The following is a 24,924-nucleotide window of genomic DNA, read 5'->3' on the forward strand; positions in this document are numbered from 1 at the left end:
CCTCTCTAGCAAGGGCACAAAACTGGACAGAGAATGAGATTGGCAAATTGACAGAAGTAGGCCTCAGAAGGTGGTTAATAACAAACTCCTTTGAGCTAAAAGAGCATATTCTAACCCAATGTAAGGAAGCTAAGAACCTCAATAAAAGGTTACAGGAACTGCTAACTAGAATAAGCAGTTCAGAGAGGAACATAAATGACCTGATGGAGCTGAAAAACACAGCACGAGAACTTTGTGATGCATACACAAGTATCAATAGCTGAATCAATCAAGAGGAAGAAAGGATATCACAGACTGAAGATCAGCTTACTGATATAAGGCGTGAAGACAAAATTAGAAAAAAAGGAATGAAAAGGAACAACAAAGCCTCCAAGAAATATGAGACTATGTAAAAAGACCAAACCCACCATCATTGGTGTACCTGAAAGTGATGGGGAGAATGGAACTAAGTTAAAAAACACACTTCAGGATATTATCTAGGGGAACTTTCCCAACCTAGCAAGACAGGCCAACATTCAAATTCAGGAAATACAGAGAACACCACTAAGATATTCCTTGAGAAGAGTAACCCCAAGACACATTATCATCAGATTCTCCAAGGTTGAAACAAAGGAAAAAATGTCAAGGGCAGCCAGAGTGAAAGGTCAGGTTACCCACAAAGGGAAGCCCATCAGACTAACAGTGGATCTCTGCAGAAACCCTACAAGCCAGAAGAGACTGGGGGCCAATATTCAACATTCTTAAATAAAAGAATTTTCAACCCAGAATTTCATATCCAGCCAAACTAAGCTTCATAAGCGAAGGAGAAATAAAATCCTTTCCAGACAAGCAAATGCTGAGGGATTTTTGTCACCACGAGGCCTGCCTTACAAGAGATCCTGAAGGAAGCGCTAAATATGAAAAGGAAAAACTGGTACCAGCCACTGCAAAAACAAACCAAAATATAAAGACCAATGACGCTATGAAGAAACTACATCAACTAATGTGCAAAATAACCAGCTAGCATCATGATAACAGGATCAAATTCACACATAACAATATTAACTTTAAATGTAAATGGGCTAAATGCCCCCAATTAAAAGGCACAGGCTAGCAAATTGGATAAAAAGTCAAGACCCATTGGTGTCCTATATTCAGGAGATCCATCTCATGTGCAAAGACACACATAGGCTCAAAATAAAGGGATGGAGGAAGATTTACCAAGCAAATGGAAAGCAACAAAAAAAGCAGAGATTGCAGTCCTACTCTCTGATAAAACAGACTTTAAACCAACGAAGATCAAAAAAGACAAGGGCCCTTACATAATGGTAAAGGGATCGATGCAACAAGAAGAGCTAACTATCCTAAATATATATGCACCCAACACAGGAGCACTCAGATTCATAAAGCAAGTTCTTAGAGACCTACAAAGAGACTTAGACCCCCACACAATAAGAGTGGAAGACTTTAACACTCCACTGACAATATTTGATAGATCAACAAGACAGAAAGTCAACAAGGATATCCAAGACTTGAATGCAGATTTGGACCAAGCAGACCTAATAGACATATACAGGATACTCCACTCAAAAAAGGCAAGGGCCTTACATAATGGTAAAGGGATCAATGCAACAAGAAGAGCTAACTATCCTAAATATATATGCACCCAACACAGGAGCACCCAGATTCATAAAGCAAGTTCTTAGAGACCTACAAAGAGACTTAGCCCCCCCAACAATAATAGTGGAAGACTTTAATACCCCACTGTTCATATTAGATAGATCAATGAGACAAAATTCACAAGAATATTCAGGACTTGAACTCAGCTCTGTACCAAGCAGACCTAATAGACATCTATAGAAATCTCCATCCCAAATCAACAGAATATACATTCTTCTTAGTGCCACATAGCACTTATTCTAAAATCAACCACATAAATGGACTAAAACGCTCCTCACCAAATGCAAAAGAATGGAAATCATAACAAACAGTCTCTCAGACCACAGTGCAATCAAATTAGAACTCAGGATTAAGAAGCTCACTCAAAACCAACTTGATTACTTGTAAAGCTCAGATAAGTTTTCTTTCTAAAATTTCTTGAATTATTGCTTTCTTCATTTACTTTCTCTCCTGGAAATTCTATTCTTGGCATAAATCTCTTGGCTTATTCTACATTTTCTTTTTTTACTCATAAATTTCTATTTCTTTATTTTTCTTTTTTAGATAGTTTATATATTTGAACTTTCAAATCACTTACTCAGTTTTCAGTAGTGCTGATTCCAATTTCTTCACATTTTTGGAATCGTTAAACCTAAAAATCATTTTTTTCCCAAAACCTTTGCTTCATCATAATTTCTTTGTTATATTTGAAAAAAAAACTGCCTCCTTTAATTTCGCATTGCTTTTGATGTAATGGAGTCATTTAAGAACTATCATTTTAATTTTCAAAAGAAAAATGTAGTGTTGATCCCTAGTACTTGAACATTAAAAAGAAAGTATGTTCTGCATAAAATTTACCTGAAACTACCAATGAGTTGAAAGAATTATCTAAAATATTTAGAAAAGAAGAAAAGGAAATCTTTCACCTAAATATAACTGGAAAACTGTTCAAATTTTCCATTTACTCAGCTATTCACATCTATATTATGGGTGCTCAATAGATACATTTAGATTGTTAAAATCCTAGATCTAGCAGGAACTCTCAGAATGTTTAGTCTAAATATGAGCTTAAAGCCCTCTAGAGACCAAGCTCAGTTGACATAAATGTAGGAGATTGGGGAGTGCATGTCTATGTAAGCAAGCACTAACCAACTTGAGCTTCTTTTTGCTTGAGAAAAATTGGCAACTATATATCACAGTCTTCTACTTTTTCAAGAGAATACAGAAATTCAGATTTTAATATGAGCTCACCTTTTAAATGCTGACAACTGATTCACAATTTTCTTTGACAATACAAAGCCAGTTTTGGCCAGCAGCCTGTGATCTCGTCTCAGCTTCTTATATTGGAGTTTTCAAACTGGGACTACCTCCCAGACAATCAGTGACTTTTCAAGATCACAAGATAATTAACATAAATTTAAATTCAATATTTCCATGTCTAAATAATTTCAACCAAAATGGTATAAGTAAAATGTATTTGATTATGTTTACTGAGTTCACAAAAATAAGGATACTTAGTATACACTGTATTAAATAAGTACTTTATATAGAAGTGAATATCATGTATTGATCAGCAAATTACCTGTTCAATTATTTAACTTCATTCATATAATTTGTGGAGGAGCAGGTTAAGAGGTGAGGGTTATTTCAACAAGACATACCAAAAAGTAGAATTAATTCCATTGGGAGCTGAAAGTTTTATTATGACTATTTTGTAATTATCATTATTATTAGTTTTTCTTTTCTCCTAACCTGGTTCAGATTTCTAGCTACTTTTTTTGTTTTTGTTTTGCTTGTTTGGGACACTCTCACTCTATGGCCCAGTATGAAGTGCAGTGACACGATCTTGGCTCATTGCAACCTCTGCCTCCTAGGTTGAAGCAATTCTCGTCTCAGCCTCCCAAGTAGCTGGAATTGTAGACGCATGCCACCATGACCAGCTAACTTCTATATCTTTTTGTAGAGACGAGATTTCATCATGTTGGCCAGGCTGGCCTTGAACTCCTGACCTCAATTGATCTGCCCCCGCCTCAGCCTCCCAAAGTGCTGGGATTACAGGCCTGAGCCAACATGCCTGGCCTAACATTTTATAGTCAATATCTTCAACACCAAATCATATAGAATAAATTAATGATTTATCTAGGCTTATTTATTATGTAATGTCAAATCTCTTAAACCAAGCAAAAAAAAAATTAAGTGAGGAAGTGGCCTCTGAAAGCAAAATGATGTATGTTACTTAGCCCAGTTTTCACAAAGACTCAGTGGCACCACCATCTAACAGGTCCCCCAAGCTAGAAACCTGGTAACAGTTACCAGATCCCCAAGCTGGGAATCTGGTATCCTCACTTTTCCTTTTAATTCTCCATGCTACATTCAGTCAGTCAGTCATTAAGTCCAATTATTATACTTACAAAAGATCTATCCAATTTGCCCTTTCAATCATTTCAACTACCACCACCTGATGGTAGGCTAGAGGTATGGCTAGTAGGCCAAATCCCACTCACAGAATGTTTTGTCTAACCTGCATGGTGTTTTGTCTTACTCTAAATATTTGCCAGTATTAAAAACTGTGAGATTTCACACACAAAATTCCAGATTTCCAGCTTTTCTAGAAAATCAGAGTATCTGGGGAAACTAGACTAAAGGTAAGTAGTACCTTTAACCTTTAGACAGGGCATAAAATCTCCAGTTGGCTACAGCTCTCACCTTTACCTGTACTTCACTCATTTCATGTGAGTTAGTAAACCTGATTTAGATTTTTGCCATTTCCTCATTTTCAGAGCTAACGCAACAGCTTCTTGACTAAACCCCCTGCCTCTGGTCTTCACCCCTTTAATCTTTATTTGACAACATTGATAGACTTTATAAATGAAACTTTTTCATTGTACTCCCTGCTTAAAATTCAATAATGCCCCATCAAAATAGAGTTGAACTCCCTATTATTTGACCCCTGTGTACATCTTCAGCTTCATCTCATCTTCAATCAAACTCAATTGCTTAGTGTGCTCCAAAAGTGCTGTATGCTCTTCCACTTCAGTACTTTAAAAATCCTCTTCTCACCCTAGAATGCCCATCCTTTCTTTGGCTAACTTCTACTCTTTCTTCAAAATCAGCTCAAATATGATCTTCTCTGGGACACTCTCCCAGACTCCATCTCCCCACCCTCTCTACCTAACACTCCCAATCAATCTACTAGGCAGCCTCTCCTGAATATCAGTGGCAGCCTGTGACAATTATAGCACTATATTACGATTATTAGTTTTTTATCTGTGTCCTCCAACTAGAGTAAGCTCCTTGAAGACAACCCCTATTAAATTTCAGCTTAGACTATAAGTAAGAAGATAAAAGTGCTTCCTCAATTATTACTATCATGGCAGTAGATGAGAAAAGGAACATTTATAAAAGGCCTCTTATGTGCCAAGTACTATAGCTAGTCCTTTTGCAATATCTCATTTAATATTAAGATTTACAACAAGTGAAAAAGTGAATAGAATTTGGAATTTCAGTTACAGCTTGGTTAAATTTTGATATATTAATTGCTTTGGTACTCCTACATTACACAATTTTGAGATTACAGCTCTCAGTTGAACACAAACAAGTTGCTTTTCATTTTCAGTTTGGTTTTTTTTGTGTGGTTTTGTTTTGTTTTGTTTTGTTTTGTTTTGTTTTAAGAGATAAGGTCCGGTCTTAAACCCTTGGACTCACTCTTCCCTTTAATTCTCCTTGTTACATTCAGTCAAAGGATCCTCCTGCCTCAGCCTCCCAAGTAGCTGGAACTCCAGGCATAAGATACCACACCCAGCTCTAGTTCCTATTATTTCTGAGTTAACTTATTTAGTATATAACTTTCCCTAATTTGAAAAAAGTTGGGGGTAGGGCAGAAAGCAAACACTGCTCAAGGTCAACATCAACAAAGCTTAGGGAAATGTTTTTAAAAATCAATATCCATATGACAAAACATTCATGTAAAGAGAAATCTTACAGGTAAAATTTCATGGAAAGAGAAACGTTATATAAACATTATACAGGGAGGATTCACTCAAACATATTTTGCAGCCATCTTATACTTAGCAAAATAGGTAAAATTGTTGCAAAAGGTTTAAAAGGAAAACTTACCCTTTCTGTAAGAGTTACAACTGGTGATAATGCAGAATTCATGAAATCATAAGCATCAATTTGGGATAAGTATTTCAGAATCTGAAATTCAGAAGCATCTTCTGTTGATTTATAAATAAAAATATGTTAACAATATTATATAACTTCTGATTCTAACTTCTTCCTTAATTGAAGCATTAGAGAATAAATAACCTGTTTCTTTTTTTTTTTAATTGCATTTTAGGTTTTGGGGTACATGTGAAGAACATGCAAGATTGTTGCATAGGTACACACATGACAGTGTGATTTGCTGCCTTCCTCCCCTTCACCTATATCTGGCATTTCTCCCCATGCTATCTCTCCCCACCTCCCCACCCCCCAATAATTTGTTTCTTACCTTTTTGAGAAGACAAAGAGTTTTCAGTTGAAACCATCTGACTATTTAGCAGGGTATTTTCCATAGATCTGTCTATCTCCACCAGAGCAGGCCCGTCAGTGTCTACTGATGGTTTTGAATTTTCATCATTATTTTTAGAAGATGAGGGTTTGAAATGTACTTCTTCATGACTTCTCATAGGTAACTCTATGTTAGAGACCATATCTACAAATAAAAAGAAATGTGTTTTTCCCAAATACTTGCTTTGTTGAGGGCTTCCCTTTTGTTTCCTAGGCAGGTCATTTTTTTAACTTTTGTAGGTCATTGTGATACTTCATTAAAGAAAGAATACACTAAAAAGTAAATTGTATCCTGTATTAGTTCCTATTACTAGTAAGATAAATTACCAAAACTTGGTGGCATAAGCAACGCAAATTTATCCTCTTAGAGTTTTGGAAGTCAGAAATTCTAAAACCAAGGTATTGAAGTTGGCAAGGCTGCATTCCTTTAGGCGGCTCTAGAGCAGAATCCGTTTCCTAGCTTTTTCTAGTTTCCAGAGGCCTCCTGCATTTCTTGACTCATGGCCTCATCCTCTATTTTCAAAGCCAGCAGTGTAGCATTTTCTAATTTCTGTCTCTCTTACTCTGACACTCCTACCTTCCTCTTATAAGGAGCCTTGTAATTACATTAGACACACGAGGATAAACTCTCCATTTCAAGATCCTTAATCACATCTGCAAGGTCCTTTCCACCATGTAAAGTAACATATTCACAGGGTCTTGGGGTTAAGATAAAGACATCTTTTAGGGGCCTTTTATTCAGCCTACTACATAGCCTTTTCTTTATTCTTCAGTCAAGGAAGAATTACAAAAACTATATATAATTCTATTCTCCACATGCCTTTTTGTCCTAAAAATTACTTTTAAAAAACCCTAAAACTAACATAACTGGAAACAATTCTGTTGTACTATATAACAAAAGCATATGACTAAGCATAAAGCATATGACTAAGAATAAAGCAACACATAGATTCTCTTGAGATTTCATTCCAGCTATGTATACATTTGTTAACCAGAAAGTGTAATATCTAAAAAAAAACAAAAAACAAAAAAAAAACAAAGTATCAGTGTGGTCTTGAAAAACAATAATAAAGAGTAGTAAGTAAATGGTTCAATGTCTAATTTTGCTCTTTGAGTTTATGAGTCTTAACATAGCACTTTGACACTGTCACTTATTTATCATTGTTTAAAAGATGAAAGTCCCAATTGAGCAAACACATATCAGTAATTTAGTAATAGCACCTGTAGATCTTAATATTTAACAAGAGCATTCAAATCAGGAGTCTGAATTCAAAGGAATTATTGTACATACAGGACTCAAGTAGTCATCTACACTAATGTTCAGTGCTACAAAAAAAGGATTATTCAATAATTATACTCAAATTTATATACAGCTATATTGATTATTTTAAAATACTGTTTTAAAATGCCTTTGAAATAAATATATTAAAAAATTAATATTCCCTATACCATTTTCATATTTAATTATATTTTTAGGTACTAGTTACACAATTAAACCTAAGCTTTAAGATTTACATTAAATACAGATATGCTTTTCTTTATAATTGCTTAACAGAATTTTAAGTCAAAGAAAATAATTTTTAACTGTACTTGGGAAACTCATTATTTAAGCATGCACAATTGGAATCCTTTAGTAAAATCGTTATTCACATTGTAATATAAATAACTGTTCCCTAATTTACCTGTTTTGTAACTTCCTAAATCGGTATGTTAGTTTTCTGTAAATGTGGTTATCTCAAGTCTGAGCCTTTCAGAAACATAGATTCAAGATCAGTGATTCCTCTTGCTTATGCACTCTAATTACGACAAGTTTTCATTTGCTATTCCATAAAAGAGTTGTTGAAATCTGAAAAGACTGGCTGTTAACTCTTTCTCTAATATCCAGAAAATAGGGCCTGCAGCTTTCTAGAAATCTCTTTTTTAGGATGCTTTTTTAAAAACAAATTTTTGCATGATCTCAGCTTGCTTTCCATTCAATTTTTATTTAATATTGTAGTGTTTTGGAATTACCCACTTTGTTAATACATGGCATCATTTTTTCTGAAATTAAAAAGAATTTCTGAATATTTTCATAAAAGTTCCTCAAAACTAGTTAAAATTGCAGAAACATCCTATTCTCATTTAACTATTTACCAATTTTAGAAATTCTTCCTGTATCACTATATGAAGTGAGAAATTTTTTAAATATTTTCTTTCTTTTTTTTTTTGAGACTGAATCTCACTCTGTCGCCCAGGCTGAAGTGCAGTTGTGCGAGCTCAGCTCGCTGCAACCTCCTCCTCCCGAGTTCAAGCGATTCTCATGCCTCAGCTTCCCAAATGTCTGGGATTACAAGCGCACACCACAACGCCTGGCTAGTAGAGCCGGGCTTTCACCATGTTGGCCAGACTGATGTCAAACTCCTCCTGACCTCAAGTGATCCACCCACCTCTGCCTCTCAATGTGCTGGGATTAAAGGATGAGCCACCACGCCCAGCCAATATTTTCTTTCTTTCTTTCTTTTTTTTTTTTTTTTTTGAGACAGAGTCTTGCTATGTCACCAGGTGCCAGGCCAGAGTGCAGTGGCTCAATCTCGGCTCACTGCAACCTCTGCTTTCCGGATTCAAGCAATTCTCCTGCCTCAGCCTCCCAAGTAGCTGGGACTACAGGCACGCGCCACCACACCCAGCTAATTTTTGTATTTTAGTAGAGACAGGGTTTCACCATGTTGGTCAGGACGGTCTCGATCTCTTGACCTCGTGATCCACCCGCCTCGGCCTCCCAAAGTGCTGGGATTACAGGTGCGAGCCACCATCACCCGGCCCACTATTTTCTTTAGAGACAAAGTATCCCTGTGTTGCCCAGGCTGGCCTCAAACTCCTAGGCTCAAGCCATTTCTCACCTCAGCCTTCCAAGTAGCTTGGGACTGTAGGAGCACACCAATACTCCCAGCTAAATAAAATTTACAAAAATGATTTTCAGGAGGCCTTGGAGTTTCTATGATTATGTTATAAAATATTTTTATATATCAATCTTTGGAATCATCTGGATTTCTGGATCTAATGTTTCGTTTTGTTGTAGTCTCTCTTCCTTCTAATTACTGTGATCTGCCTTTTCATAAATATTCCTTTAGGATCTAGCAAGTTTAGAACAAGAGAATTTACCTCTTAATTAGCCTTTAACGACCTAAAAAGATGTCTAAGTTTTTAGTCATGAAAAGATTACACCTGCACCTTTCTCAACTGGAAAAGGGTTAGAACCTAAATATCTGTATGTTGTTTGAGGATGCTGATTGAGAGCGCACATTTTGAGGTATGTTAAGGTATAATATATAGATCTGGAAATTCAAAAAAATCACCTGGTTCTAATAGAAATGTGTTTCCTTCTAAGTTTGTTGGCCTCTTCCTGTGAAAGGTTTTCTATCATTCTAGAGTTTGTTTTTGTATTATTGGTCAATATTTGCTGTGTTTTTATTCTGTCCATCACAGAGACATAAGGATGGAGATATGGAAAAGTCATATTACAAAATTTTCTTCTTAAAATACAACTCACATGTTTTTGTTTTGTTTTGTTTTGTTTTTTGTTTTGTTTTGTTTGTGAGATAGAGTCTCACTCTGTCGCCAGGCGCCAGGCTGGAGTACAGTGGCACAATCTTGGCTCACTGCAACCTCCGCCTCCTGGGTTCAAGCAATTCTCCTGCCTCAGCCTCCTGAGTAGCTGGGACTACAGGTGCACGCCACCACGCCCAGCTAATTTTTGTATTTTTAGTAGAGACGGGGTTTCACCGTGTTGGCCAGGCTGGTCTCGATCTCTTGACCTCGTGATCCACCCTCCTCGGCCTCCCAAAGTGTTTTTAATCATAGGAGGTGCTAGATACCTGGACATCTAGATCTAAAAGTATTATCTTATATTCTGCTCTCTTCTGTTGCCCTCTGCTGAACTCTCAGAATTGAGGGACTTGGGCCAGGCATGGTGACTCACGCCTGTAATCCCAGCACTTTGGGAGGTCAAGGCATGCAGATCACAAGATCAGGAGTTCAAGACCAGCCTGACCAACATAGCGAAACCCCGTCTCTACTAAAAATACAAAAATTAGCCAGGTGTGATGGAACGTACCTGTAGTCCCAGCTACTTGGGAAGCTGAGGCAGGAGAATCGCATGAACCCGGGAGATGAAGGTTGCAGTGAGCCAAGACCATGCCATTGCACTCCAGCTTGGGTGACAGAGTAAGACTCCATCGCAAAAGAAAAAAAAACAAAAAGGCGGAACTTGAGGGAGAAAGTTGAAAACTTTTTCCCTTTTCATGCTTGAGTTTTCTTATCTTGAAACTTAAAGAAAACCCTTGTTATCAGCTGGGCACAGTAGCTCATGCCAGTATTTCCAGCACTTTGGTAGGCTGAAGTAAGAGGATACCTTAGGCCAAGAGTTGGGACCAGCCTGGACAACATAAGGAGACCCCATCTCCACAACATTTAAAAATAAATTAGCTGGGTGTAGTGGTACACACTTACAGTCCCAGCTAATCAGGAGGCTGAGGTTGGGGGATAGATTGAGCCCTGGAGGTTGAGGCTGCAGTAACTGTGATCACACCACTGCACTCCAACGTAGATGACAGAGTAAAATCTTGTCTCAAAACAAAACCAGAAACAAAAGAAACCCCTTGTTATCATAGTTCTTCTAGGAAAAAAAAAAAAAAAAAAGCAAAACTACAGACCTAAAATAAGATCTAATTTAAGAATCAAAACTATTTAATTAAGTTTCCCTTAGTTGGCCAGGCACAGTGGCTCACACCTGTAATCCAAGGAGTTTGGGCAGCTGAGTGGGGCAGATCGCTTGAGCTCAGGAGTTCGAGACCAGCATGGGCAACATAGTGAAACACTGTCTCTACAAAAAATTCAAAAGTTAGCCAGCTGTGGTGGCATGCACCCATACTCCCAGCTACTTGGGAGATGAAGTGGGAGAACTGCATGAGCTCAGGAGGTTGAGGCTGCAGTGACCTGAGATTATGCCACTGCACTCCAGCCTAGACGACAAAGTGACACCCTGTCTCAAAAGAAAAAAAAGAAAAAAGTTTCCCTTGGGCCGGGCGCGGTGGCTCAAGCCTGTAATCCCAGCACTTTGGGAGGCCGAGGCGGGTGGATCACGAGGTCAAGAGATCGAGACCATCCTGGTCAACATGATGAAACCCCGTCTCTACTAAAACTACAAAAAATTAGCTGGGCATGGTGGCACGTGCCTGTAATCCCAGCTACTCAGGAGGCTGAGGCAGGAGAATTGCCTGAACCCGGGAGGCGGAGGTTGCGGTGGGCCTGCATCGCCCCATTGCTCCCCAACCTGGGAAAAGAAAGCAAAACCCCCTCTCAAAAAAAAAAAAAAAAAAAAAAAGAAAAAAGTTTCCCTTAGTTTAGGTTTCTAAGAAAACCATTCAAATATATTTGCATTGGGAAGGTATTACTGGGCTAAAAAGTAAATGTGAATGAGAAAATCCACACCTACCAGAATAGGATGTCAATAGACACTGTCTACAATAGGGTAATCAAAGCAGAACAGTACAAAGATTCTGTTTAGAAAACTCTTAAATACTAAAAAGATACTGCTTTATAAACAAAAAAAGAAAATTACTGTCTCTGGGAAAGCAATGGGAGTAGAGGTAAACAGAGGGAACAGAAATTGCTTTCATCAAAAAAAAAAAAAAGCCTAGCACTATTTCAAATTTTAAACTATTTACATACAATTTTGATAAAAATTATAATTTATTGTAAAATACTTTTAGATTTTCTTGGAACATCTTTAGATCTCCAATCATTGTTTTTCTGATGAGATTTTATTTTGTAATATTAATCTAAATTCCAGAGTAAACCAGAAATTGATGAAAGAGCTAAGTATTTTGAAAAACTTGGATTCCTGGACTTTTTAATCTGATTGGTATTTATACAAATAAATTGCTTAAAAATAAAATAAATTATAGTATAAATGTTTTCATACCAACCTGACTGACTGTATGAACTTTCAAACATCATAACTTTTGTATTATCTGTGGGATAATTGTCAATGGAAAATTCTTCTGTTTCTTCATTTTCAATTACATTATTTTGATCCAGTATCTGTTTGGGAAATGGCAATTCTGTTTCCTTTGGAATGTTCTGGAAGTTCCAAGGGCTGTCAAAATTATACAAGAACTTTTTCAAATATGGTAAGGTATCAGATTCATCTGTTTTTTCTAAGACTGATTTCTTGTCTATTTCATCTTCTGTTTCCATAATTTTTATCATCTCTATTTCTTGTTCTTTTTCAGGGTCAAATTCACTTGTTGGAGGTTGTTCGTGTTCATCTGCCCCACCATCTTCTTCATTTTTCCTGTTATCTAACATAATTTTATCTTCCTTGGCATATGCAAAACCTAGCATAGCAAAACCAAAATCAAACCAACTTGCCTTGAGACTCAAGCTGTCATTAATGATTGTGTCTTCTTTTTCTGTTAATATTTCTGTACATGGAACTGTGGCTTCTTCATCAGATGATATAGAATTGGGAAAATCTTGTAGTGGTGGATTGCTTTCTTCTGCTAATAATTCAAGCCCTGTATCCTCATTTCCAAAACCTAAATAACTTGTAAATCCACCACCAAACCAACCAGTGGGTTGAGGTTTGGGAATGTGCTCTGACTCAGATGTTAGTTCAGACTGTGTCTTTGGCACTGAATCAATTTCTGATTCAGATTCTTGCTGATGTTCTGTTTGAGGCTCACCATTATTTAATTCCTCTAGGTCATTCTCATCTTCCACTGCTATTTTTCTACTTCGAAATAGGCTTCCTTGTACAGGTTCAATAACAGATTCAAAAGCCTTCTCTTCAGCTTGTTCTCTTACCAATCCAAACCATTCTTTGACTCCAGACACAGCTGAAGATGGTGGGACATGTGCTTCTGGAATATAATCCTGTTCCACACTTTCAGCAACTACTTCTTCCCAGTGTTTTGATTTACTGGTACTTCTGATCTCTTCAGGAACCTCTAATGCTGGAAATTGGTCTTCAAACAAAGTACTTGCATAAGTTGCATAATATCCAGGTTCTATCTGGACATCACTTTCACGTACACTAGATTTTTCTTCTTTATCTTCTTCATAAGGATGTGTATTTTCACCATAATCACTGTTTAATTCACTATCTTCATTGTCAAATGTATAGCTCACTCCAAGAAGGCAAAGAAAGTCAGATTCCTAAAAGGAAAAAATATAGTAATGATTAACATGAATGTACTACAGCTCCTTGTTTCTCCCTGAGTCATTTTAAATGGATGACTGTGATTTTCCCAAGACACACCACTAGCTCAACAGCAGAGCAAAAATTCAAACACTTGTGTCACAACTGACTTGTAGAGGCTAATTATGTAAACCTAAATGAAAAACCTTTTACATTATGTTTTTTTGTTTATTTTTTCTTTGTTTTTAGAGACAGTGTCTTGCTCTGCCGCCCAGGCTGGAGTATAGCTCACAGTTTGCATGAATTCCAGGGTTCAAGCAATCCTCCCTCCTCAGCCTCCCAGGTAGCTGATACTATACCTGGCTAATTTAAAGTTTTTTTGTGAAGATGGTGTCTCGCTATGTTGCCCAGGATGAGCAACAGGGGTCAGCAAACAAGGCAGGAGCAGATTGTGTGGGACTGTGAAGCCACAGTAAGAAGTCTGGGCTTTATTCCAGGTCCAGTGAAAACCCACTAAACGACTTTAACCAAAGGAATGACATAATCTGATTTTTTGTTTCTATTTTTGCTTTTACAAGATTCATTGCTGTTTGGAGAATGGATTGAAAGAGGGCAAAAGTACAGGCAAAGAGACTAGTTAGAAGGCTATTGTAGTATTCTAATCAATAGATGAAGCCGCTTACGGTTGCACGTCTGTAGTCCCAGCCATTGGGGAGGCTGAGGTGGGAGGATTGCTTGAGCCCCAAGAATTCTAGGCTGTAGTACAGTTTGATTAAACCACAGTGTTCCAGCCAAGAGATCATGGTGCCTTGAATTAGGGCTATGGTGAAAATGGAATTGAAGAGAAGACAATATACTCCAGACATATTTTAGAGATAGAACTGACAGGACCAATTATTATACAGTAAATAGACAGTTAATCCCAGAGTTTGTGATGGGAAAGAGCCAGAAAATAGACAGTTTGTTTAACTAGATAGACTCATTTCTCACTGACCTCCCTTAAGGTAACTTGACTTAACTTAGAATCTGAATCAAATGGGCTAACCAAGTTTATTAATTGAAAATTCACCTCCTGATTCCCTTTAGTATATCAAGCCTAACATTATCATGCTCATGAAAAACTGCAACAGCAAAATAGGGTGTACAGATATGAGACTAAGGAGTATGGTGGAAAATAAACTTTGATCTTAGTAAGACAATAGTGTTAGTAATAATATCTAACACTCACTGAGCACTTAGTAAGTGCTGTTCTATGTACTTTGCATATACTCATTTTATTCTTCAATACGTGTAAGGTAGCACTATATTATACTCAGTACCCCCACTTTATAGATAAGGAAATTGAGGCATACCAGGCCACATAGCTTGTAAGTAGTTGAGTCAGACTTTGAACTCAGTCCAACTCCAGAATCCATGCTTTTAACAACTACACTCTATTGCCTGTCCGTTAATTGCTCAGAAAGCAAAATCTTTCACTGTCACCAAATGTGTCTTACTTAATTTTATCCAGATAAACTATTCCTAGAGTAAGTTCTCAGGCCAACTATTTTATGCATTCACTATAAAAGGTATATAACCAATTGCACTGATATTGGGGAAAATTGTTTTAACCAAGAAATTTTAAATTCAATTAACAATTGAGAATGAGTTTACTCACTTTAGTAGATATCTGAATCTCCTCAGATATGAACACCTCTTCAATCTGGACTGCATCTCTGGGAAAATATCCAAACTCCTTTCCTTTCTGTCAAAATAAAGAACAAAGATTATCGAGGAAGAATGATCAAAGCAATAATAATTATTGAACCTAATTTTGTCCCATGTCCTTGGCTTTCATCTACTCCAAATCGAAAACATTGACTATAAATTTCCATAGAAAAGAGAATGAAATCATATTCTTTTGTTTTTCAAAAGTAAAGCATTTATTTAAGGAACAAAGAGCAAATTGTAAAATGTCACTGCTTCAAACTTCAGAAGGAATCCTGTTCCACTTACTCATTTTCTTCCTTTTTCTGTTCTTTAATGACCTTTCGTATCCAGGTCGACTGCAGATTTGCACTAGTAGACCTGGGATATCAAAAGGCTAGACAATGGCAGCGGTGGCCAAGCTAGATGGAGTAGTGACATATTCAATGTTTTCAGGATGTTAAAATCAGACAGGCGGTTTAAACTCTGAAAAGCCACAATGGATTCATCATGATAGTAAAGGTCTTCAAGTCCTCCAGGGAGGATTTCATTCCGTTCTACTTTTCTGGGGCTACCTTGATAACAGAGGCCCTCTTAATCCAATTCAAGCACAGGCAGACTGTCCCCCAAGAGTGAAGGCTTTCCACAACCACCCTCAGCCAATTTCCTAACCCTGTTAAAGTTTTAAAGAACATATTTATTTTGGTCTTCTAATCCAACATCATTAGACCTCAACTGTGACTTGTCCAGCTCTCCAGTTGCTGTAACTATTTGGAAACTGACAGCCTGTGGGCCCACAGTGTGGTTCCTTCAACAGCTAACTGCATAAATTAAACACCAAACACACAAAGCAAAATGTGCCTGAAACTTCACCCTGGCTCCACACATTAAACACTGCTTTTGTGTGGGAAACATTATTTTCACATATAGTAAATAAAAAAGAATGCTTTCTTTGCCTCTTATGACAACTAAGAGGTCACTGTTTGTACAGCTGCATTGGATGCCTCTAATGAATTTGAGACAGATTGTTTTTGTTTTTTAATAGAGACAGAGTCTTGCTCTGTTGCCAAGGCTGGAGTGCAGCAGTGCAATCATAGCTCACCGTAACCTCAAACTCCCAGGTTCAAGCTGTCCTCCAGCCTCAGCCTCCCAAGTAGCTAGGACTACAGGCATGTACCACAACACCCCACTAATTATTATTATTTTGTTTGTGTATTCTTGCTATGGTGCCCAGGCTGGATCTTGAACTCCTGACCTCAGTGTTCCTCCTGCCTCAGCTTCCCAAAGCACTGGAATTACAGGCATGAGCCACTACACCTGGCCTTAGACTGGCATTTTAAAGGCACCTGAAGCAGTAGGGAAAGTTGGGAACTGCAGAGGCCAGGCAAGCAGTTCTGGCCAATGACAATTAGAAGTCCAGTCATACAGCCCCTGATGGGAAAAGCAGAATTTTTAAATATAATCTGCTCCTTCAAACAGTGACCACACACAAAAAAGAGATCTGATGCATATGTAGTACGGAAGTGTTATATGTATTGAGTCAGTCATGCTTGTTCAGCTTGGGAGTAAAAGTACTTAACATAGCACCTTTTCATTGTAAACCACAATGATACAATCAAAGATAACCTTTTTTCAATGGAAAATATTAATCATTAATTTTCCCATGTTATATATTCAGAGATGATTTAACCTTCCAGGAATTTCAGCATACTAAGGCTTTGGGCCAAATAAAAGGCTCTCTCAGCTGGTTTTTTTGTTTGTTGGTTTGTTTGTTTTTGAGACAGTCTCACTCTGTTACCCAGGCTGGAGTGCAATGGCGCAGTCTTGGCTCACTGCAACCTCCACTTCTGGAGTTCAAGCAGTTCTCCTGCCTCATACTCTCAAGTAGCTGGGACTAAAGGTGCACACCACTGCATCCGGCTAATTTTTGTATTTTTAGTAGAGAAGGGGTTTCACCATGTTGGGGCCAGGCTGGTCTCAAACTCCTGACCTCAGGTGATCCAGCCACCTCAGCCTCCCAAAGTGCTGGGATTACAGGAATGAGCCACTGTGCCCAGCTTTTTTTTTTTTTTTGAGATGGAGTTTTTCTCTTGTTGCCCAGGATGGAGTGTAATGGAGCAATCTCTGCTCACTGCAACCTCTGTCTCTCTGCTTCCCAGGTTCAAGCGATTCTCCTGTCTCAGCCTCCGGAGCAGCTGGGATTACAGGCGCATGCCACCACGCCCGGCTAATTTTTGTATTTTTAGTAGAGACAGGGTTTCATCATATTGGTCAGGCTGGTCTCAAACTCCTGGCCTCAGGTGATCCTCCTGCCTTGGCCTCCTAAAATGTTGAGATTACAGGCGTGAGCCTCTGAGCCCGGCTTCTCTTTTTTTTTTTTTTTTTTTTTGAGATAGGGTCTCACTCTGTCACCCAGGCTGGAGTGTAGTGGTGCAATCACGGTTCACTGTAACCTCTACCTCCTGGGCTCAAGTGATCCTCCCACTTTAGCCTCCCAAGTAGCTGGGTCTATAGGCACGCACTACTACACCTGGCTAATTTTTATATTTTTAGTAGAGATGAGGTTTCACCATGTTGCCCAGGCCGGTCTCAAACTCCTTGCCTCAAGTGATCCACCCACCTTAGCCTCCCAAAGTGCTGATATTACAGGCATGAGCCACTGCCTGATCCCAGCTGTTACTTCTTTTCTATAAAAAAACTTACATACCTAGGGCCAGGTGCAGTGACACATGCCTCTAATCCCAGCCCTTCGGGAAGCCAAGGTGAGCAAATCACCTGAGATCAGGAGTTCAAGACCAGCCTGGTCAACATGGTGAAACCCCATCACTACCAAAAATACAAAAATTAGTTGGGCATGGTTGCAGGTACGTATGATCCCAACTACTCAGGAGGCTGAGGCAGGAGAATCACTTGAATCCAGGAAGCAGAGGTTGCAGTGAGCTGAGCTCGTGCCACTGCACTCCAGCTTGGGCAACAGAGAGGGACTTTGTCTCAAAAACAAAAACAAAAAAAAAGTTATACACCTAGCTTCCCTAGGCTATCAACCTTTCTGGGGATCTCTTCAATAACAATTCAGCCCTTCATTTGCTCAGAAAGACATGTCTTTTAATCTGATTAACTAAAACTTTGCAGTCTCTTTAAAACTTAACCATTGGCAGCACCAAGAAATGACTGGGGTTGCCTAGTCATCCCATAATATAAAGTCCCTCCAAATAAATATAAAAATCTAATTTTAAAAACTATGCATGCTATGTAAAAATAAATTCAAGGCATTCTCTTAGCCCTCCATCCCAACCATACTGCCGTCTCAAAAAGCCTCTTTTATAGAAATGTTGGAACCACCACTGAACATGACCATTTTTTGTTTGTTTAAATATGTTAAGGGTTTTTAATATATATACAGCGTTTTGAAATTCTTAATGTTTCTTTAAATATGAAAAGCAGATATCCTCTGCCAGGTGTGGTCGCTCACACCTATAATCCTGTCACTCCGGGAGGCTGAGGTGGGCAGATTACTTTAGCTCAGGAGTTTGTTACCAGCCTGGACAATATAGTGAAATGCCATCTCTACCAAAAATATAAAAATTAGCCGGGCGTAGTGGCACATACCTATAGTCCCAGCTACCCAGGAGGCTGAGGTGGGAGGATGGCTTGAGCCCAGGAGGTGGTGGCTGGAAGTTATGGCGAGCTGTGATCACACCACTATACTCCAGCCTGGGTGACAGAGCCAGCCCCTGTCTCAACAAAAAAGAAAAGAAAAGAAAAGGAAGAAATCCTTGGGCAAGTTGATTTATTCTGCATTCAATTTTTAAAAGTAGTTACTTACACTTCCTGCCCACAAATCTTCTCTTTCTCCTGCAAGTTTAACATAAACAGATATCTCTTCTCCCTTGGTGAAGTTCAGGTATCGGCAGTCTGGTCCTCTGTAATCTCTCATGGCTGAGACTCTGCTTATTAAAGCTATGTAAAACATGTAAAGACACACATTATAAATTAAAATGTTATTTCTCCCCTTTTCATCTTGCTCTCCTTCAATTCATCCTATATGTTTGCAAATGCTGATTTCTTCATATCATTTATGGCCTCAAAAACCTACATAGCCTTCCCACTGCACACAGAATGGAGTCTAAGCCTTAGGGCCTGGTATCCAAGGCTGTCCGTAACCTGATCCCCTTTCTCTATTTGAAAGGACCTCTTCCTATTCCTTCACGCAGACTCAGCTACACTCAAACTTCTTTACCCATTGTCCCTGGAACATATCATTATCATCCTGTAGTCCATAGGAAGAGAAAAAAGATAATCAGTTTTCTTCCTGGCACTTACCATATTCTAGGCATTAGGATAAGTACTCTCATATTTTTATTTTATTAAATCCTCAAAACAGATCTATGAGGTAAGTAATTTGATCTCAGTCTAACAAATGAGCCTTTAGCGAAGGCCCAGAGGGTTGGTCACACAGCTCAAGTGGAGCATGATTTGCCCTGATGTTGTTATCACTGCAAAATCCCTTTCCTTATTCTGAGCTTTTCCTTTGCTCTTTCCCCAACCTAGACACCCTTTTACCCCCTTCATGCTTATGTCATGTCCTGCTTCCTCTATGAGGCAACCTGATCATTCCAGCCTACTTGGATTACCCCTTCTCTGAACTTTAATATTACCTATTATCCTTACTAGGGTGTATCACTATTTACTGTTTCATATTAACCTGTCTTGTCATCCTTCAATAAAATTAAACTTTCTGAAGGGGAAGAAACTTATCTTACATCTCATTTTATTCCCCTTAGACGCACAGCACCTGCCCCCCATCCAACCCAACATGTAGTAGGCTGTCAATAATTATGAACAAACCACAACCACATATGCCAGATTCAGCAGTTCATCACACGAAGTGATATACACACCATATTATCTATTATGATTAGACTAACATGTGTAAAATAAGACATTTTTATTGTCATGCAATTAAAGTTAAAAAAAATTACAAATTTTTATAAATTTGAATGTTTCCTTTTCATGTTGTGTGTCTGGCCCTAAGGAAACTAAAATAAGGTTGTAAAGAGGGAAAAAAGATTTTTTTTCTTTATGTATGTATTTTTGAGACAGGGTCTTGTTCTGCTGCCCAGCCGAGAGTGCCGTGGCGTAATGATAGCTGACTGCAGCCTCCACCTCCCAGGCTTAAGCCATCCTCCCACCTCAGTCTCTCGAGTAGCTGGGACTATAGCTTGTGCCACCACGCCCGGCTAACTTCTTTGATTTTTTTGTAGAGATGAGGTCTCACTATGTTGCCCCGGCTGGTCTCAAACTTCCGGGCTCAAGTGATCCTCCCACCTCAACCTCTCAAAATGCTGAGATTATAGGCACAAGCCATCACACCCAGCCAAAAGATTATTATTACAATAAAACATCATCTAATAAACTTCTCCATATACCAAGACCAGCTGAGCCGTAGAGACCCCCACCTAGCCGGCACTGAAGGCATTAAGAAGCAAACACCCGCCGGGCGCGGTGGCTCAAGCCTGTAATCCCAGCACTTTGGGAGGCCGAGGCGGGTGGATCACGAGGTCAAGAGATCAAGACCATCCTGGTCAACATGGTGAAACCCCGTCTCTACTAAAAATACAAAAAATTAGCTGGGCATGGTGGCGCGTGCCTGTAGTCCCAGCTGCTTGGGAGGCTGAGGCAGGAGAATTGCCTGAACCCGGGAGGCGGAGGTTGCGGTGAGCCGAGATCGCGCCATTGCACTCCAGCCTGGGTAACAAGAGTGAAACTCTGTCTCAAAAAAAAAAAAAAAAAAAAGAAGCAAACACCCAGACAGAACAGCAAAGTGGGACTATCCCAGGGCCAACAGCCTTCTGAGCTGACAGCCTCAGGAGGCTGACAGCAATCCGGGCTGAGGGCCTCAAACAGACGCTGATCCGTGTAGTTATTCTCTCTGAACAGGTGATGATTATTAACAAACAGGTGTTCTGTGTTTTCTCATAGAACCAAAATCAACTAAGTAGGCAGCTGGTGCCTACTTAACATTGATCAAGGACAAACCAGAAAGGATTCTCCACAAGGGAGTCACGGGGGCAGGGTCACGAATTGTTTTAACCGGTGTATAATACACATATACTGTTTTGCTGCTTTAGAAAGCCCCAAGCAGTTTTCCATTGGGGGCTGGTGGGGGAAGGCCAGGTTTTCCTTGCCACTGTTCTTAGCAAATAATATAGTCCATCATACACTCAGCATTTTTCAGCAATCTTACACTCAGCATTTCTCAGCATCTACATATTACATTTTATGTCCAAAAAGTTAAGGAAGAATGTTTACCAAAATTATTACTTATGAATTATTTATGTTTATACTAATAATGTTTTTCATTTTGAATTTGCATGTTGCAAATTAGAAATAATTCTCACAACTGGGCGCCGTGGCTCCCGCCTGTAATCCTAGCACGTTAGGAGGCTGAGACAGGTGGATTGCCTGAGCAACTCAGGACAGGCAACACAGTAAAACCCTGTCTCTACTAAAATACAAAAAATTAGGTGGGTGTGGTGGCATGTACCTGTAATCCCAGCAACTTGTGAGGCTGAGACAGGAGAATTGCTTGAACCCAGGAGGCAGAGATTGCAGTGAGCTGAGATTGCACCATCACACTCTAGCCTAAGCGACAGAGCAAGACTCCATCTCAAAAAAAAAAAAAAAGGAAAAGAAATAATTCTCACATACTGGAAGGGTAGAATTTACTTAAAGTGGCTCTTAATTCTGCTGAGAGAGAAAAAAATTGTATTTATTATAAAATAAAAATAAAGGAAAAAAGAACTTATTTAAAGCAACTCTAATACATTGGGATATAATACATTTTGCACCATAAAACTAATTACAGAAAATAAATTAAGTTCTTAATAGAATGAAAATTAATTTATGTTTGTAATAAAGTTTTATATTCAATGATATAAATAAAATATTTATATTCTAAAACTGATTTCAGTATTTTTACATAATAACACAGAAATGATTAACATTTGATAAAGTTTAGAAGAACAAATTTTGATATTTTGAAATAAAAGCACTTTTTTTTTTTTTTTTTTTTTTGAGACGGAGTTTCGCTCTCGTTACCCAGGCTGGAGTGCAATGGCGTGATCTTGGCTCACCGCAGCCTCAGTCTCCTGGGTTCAGGCAATTCTCCTGCCTCAGCCTCCTGAGTAGCTGGGATTACAGGCACGCGCCACCATGCCCAGTTAATGTTTTGTATTTTTAGTAGAGACGGCGTTTCACCATGTTGAGCAGGATGGTCTCGATTTCTTGACCTTGTGATCCACCCGCCTCGGCCTCCCAAAGTTCTGGGATTACAGGCGTCAGCCACCGCGCCCGGCCAATAAAAGCACTTTTTAGGAAATTCATGAGAATCAGAAAGTTCTGAGTGTGAAACAGAAACTAAAAAGTAAAAGGTCTTCATAAATAAAGGACTATCAAAATGGTGTCTTTTTCTATGTGAATCGATTAGATTTATCTTTTTTTTTTTTAATCAGGCAGCTTTCTGAGCCAAAGTAGGCTCAGAGACGCCTAGATTCATCTTTAAAAATAGTAAAAGGGCTGATTAGTTTGTTTTTGAGGTATGAATTAATATCATTTTAACTTCTGATATATTTCTACAGCAAACTGATTTTTACTATTTGTATATTTGTATTAAATACTATCACAAAATGCTTTGCTTTCAGCATTTCTTTTTTATACCAAGCTATACTTCATAATCCAAATATTTCTCAATGATATCAGTACTCACTTTTATCATTCATGACCACAATAACATTTTGTCATTTCAGAGCCTCAACTTAGGAGAAGAAGCAGCGGGGAGATCAAACTTACTTTCGCATTCCAAGTCACCACATTTTTTAAGGTCTGCCAGCAGTTTTGTACTTTCCAAACACTTTGTCAGAGAAATAGCCACAAGAAGGATTCTGTGAACGCCAAGTTTCGCCATGCTAAAACGAGCAACCAGGAATTCCAAGTGAGGTTTAAGCCAGTTGTTCAGGTTGTAGAGATGTCAGCCAAAACCGGAGATATTCTACTTTCTTCACTAACTATAAGAGAAAAAGAATTGAAGTTTTAAAAATCTCCTGATAACTACATTTTTCTATCGATTTGTTGGTTTAACTTGAAAGACAAACACTGTCTGTTCTCAATCTGCAGTGTCAGGTATTCCTGTAATACCTAAGGGTTTAATAATTAACAAGGATTTTTAGTTGGACTAATATCTTACAAAGGAAGCCCATGTAAAACTGTCTCACTTAAAGCTATCTTGAGTTCAATATGATGGTTTTTAAGTAGGCCTTCGCAAATACTAGTTACATGCAAATACTAGTTGCAGTGGAGAATGTATATAGCTATGTTTAAAAAGATTAACAATTTATGTTAAAAGCATGGTTTTGAAATATGGTGAAAAGTATTTTTTAAAATATTCTACTTTTATATTTAAAAACTCTTTATTGTTACTATGAAGTTAAAACTTATATAGTTAAAAACAATAGTTAAAATGTAGCAAATACTATGTTCCACGTACTGTCTTAAGTAAGTACTTAAATATATGATCTGATTTAACCTTCACACCAACTCTCTGCAGTAGGTAATATTATCATCCCCACTTTTGTATATATGGAAACTGAGGCAAAGAGAGATGGGTTAAATCACTTACTCAATGGCCCAGTGGAAAAGAAATGTCAACCTAGGCACTATGACACCCCATACTTGTAACCACTTGCTTTACCACCAAGAATCAAGTCATCTGCCATGTAAAGATGTCACTGTCTGCAACAATACTACTTCAGAAACAGCAGGTAGAGTATTACTCCATGTTTTAAAAACTATATGCATATTTCTGTATGCATACATGTTTTAAAAACTATGCATTAAGTGGAGAGAGAATGAAAGAGAAATATCTGCATAAGTGCTCCCCCACATGGTGGGAGTATATAGTGTGATTTCCGGTGGTATTTATTTTCTTCTTTGTAGTTTATCATATTGTTTGACTCTTTCTATATTGTTTGGCTGTCTCTCTCTCTCTCTCTTCTCTTTCTGTTTCTTTTTGAGATGGAGTTTCATTCTTGTTGCCCAGATTGGAGTGTAATGGCGCGATCTCGGCTCACAGCAACCTCCGCCTCCCAGGTTCAAGCGATTCTCCTGACTTAGCCTTCCAAGTATCTGGGATTACAGGCTTCTGCCACCATGCCCGGCGAATTTTTTTATTTTTTGCATTTTTAATAGAGATGGGGTTTTGCCATGTTGGCCAGGCGAAACCTGGGAGGCAGAGGTTACAGTGAGCTGAGATCGCGCCATTGCACTCCAGCTTGGGTGACAGGGTGAGACTTCATCTTAAAAAAAAAAAAAAAAAGCATGTATCTTTTTTGGTTTTGTTTTGTTTTTGAGACAGAGTCTCACTCTAGCACAGTCTGGCCTCCTGGGCTTAAGCAATCCTCCCACTTCCCGGTCCTGAGTAGCTGGACTACAGGCATGTGGCACACAGCTATCTAATTTTTTATTTTTAGTAAAGACAGAGGTCTCAATGAGTTGGCCAGGCTGATCTTGAACTCCTGGGCTTAAGTGATCCTCCTGCCTCAGCCTCCCAAATTTCTGGGATTACAAGCATGAATCACCACACCTGGCCCATATATTATTTTATAATAAAGCAGCCCACCCGGTGGCTCACAACTGTAATCCCAGCACTTTGGAATGCCACGGCAGGAGGATCACCTGAGGTCAGGAGTTCAAGACCAGCCTGGCCAACATGATAAAACCCCGTCTCTACTGAAAATACAAAAATCAGCCAGGTGTTTTGGCAGGAACTTGTAATCCCAGCTACTTGGAAGGCTGAGGTAGGAAAATCTCTT

General features: G+C 38.6%; 1 protein-coding gene across 1 annotated transcript in view; it reads right to left on the reverse strand.

Moving 5' to 3' along the window:
* Positions 1-23,238, reverse strand: part of LOC116526228 (melanoma inhibitory activity protein 2) — a 59,418-nt gene extending 36,180 nt beyond the window's left edge. Inside the window, exons 1-6 of the mRNA XM_032242490.1 lie at positions 22,907-23,238; positions 18,882-19,015; positions 15,027-15,113; positions 12,156-13,386; positions 6,131-6,334; positions 5,755-5,855 (exon numbers count right to left, since the gene is read on the reverse strand). Coding sequence (XP_032098381.1) covers positions 5,755-5,855; positions 6,131-6,334; positions 12,156-13,386; positions 15,027-15,113; positions 18,882-19,015; positions 22,907-23,021 — 1,872 coding nt within the window. The 5' untranslated portion in view covers positions 23,022-23,238. The remainder of the gene's footprint in view (positions 1-5,754; positions 5,856-6,130; positions 6,335-12,155; positions 13,387-15,026; positions 15,114-18,881; positions 19,016-22,906) is intronic.
* Positions 23,239-24,924: the final 1,686 nt, after the last annotated feature.

Source organism: Sapajus apella, unplaced genomic scaffold, assembly GCF_009761245.1.
Source record: "Sapajus apella isolate SASKATOON/1434 unplaced genomic scaffold, GSC_monkey_1.0 scaffold50, whole genome shotgun sequence".
NCBI lineage: Eukaryota > Metazoa > Chordata > Mammalia > Primates > Cebidae > Sapajus > Sapajus apella.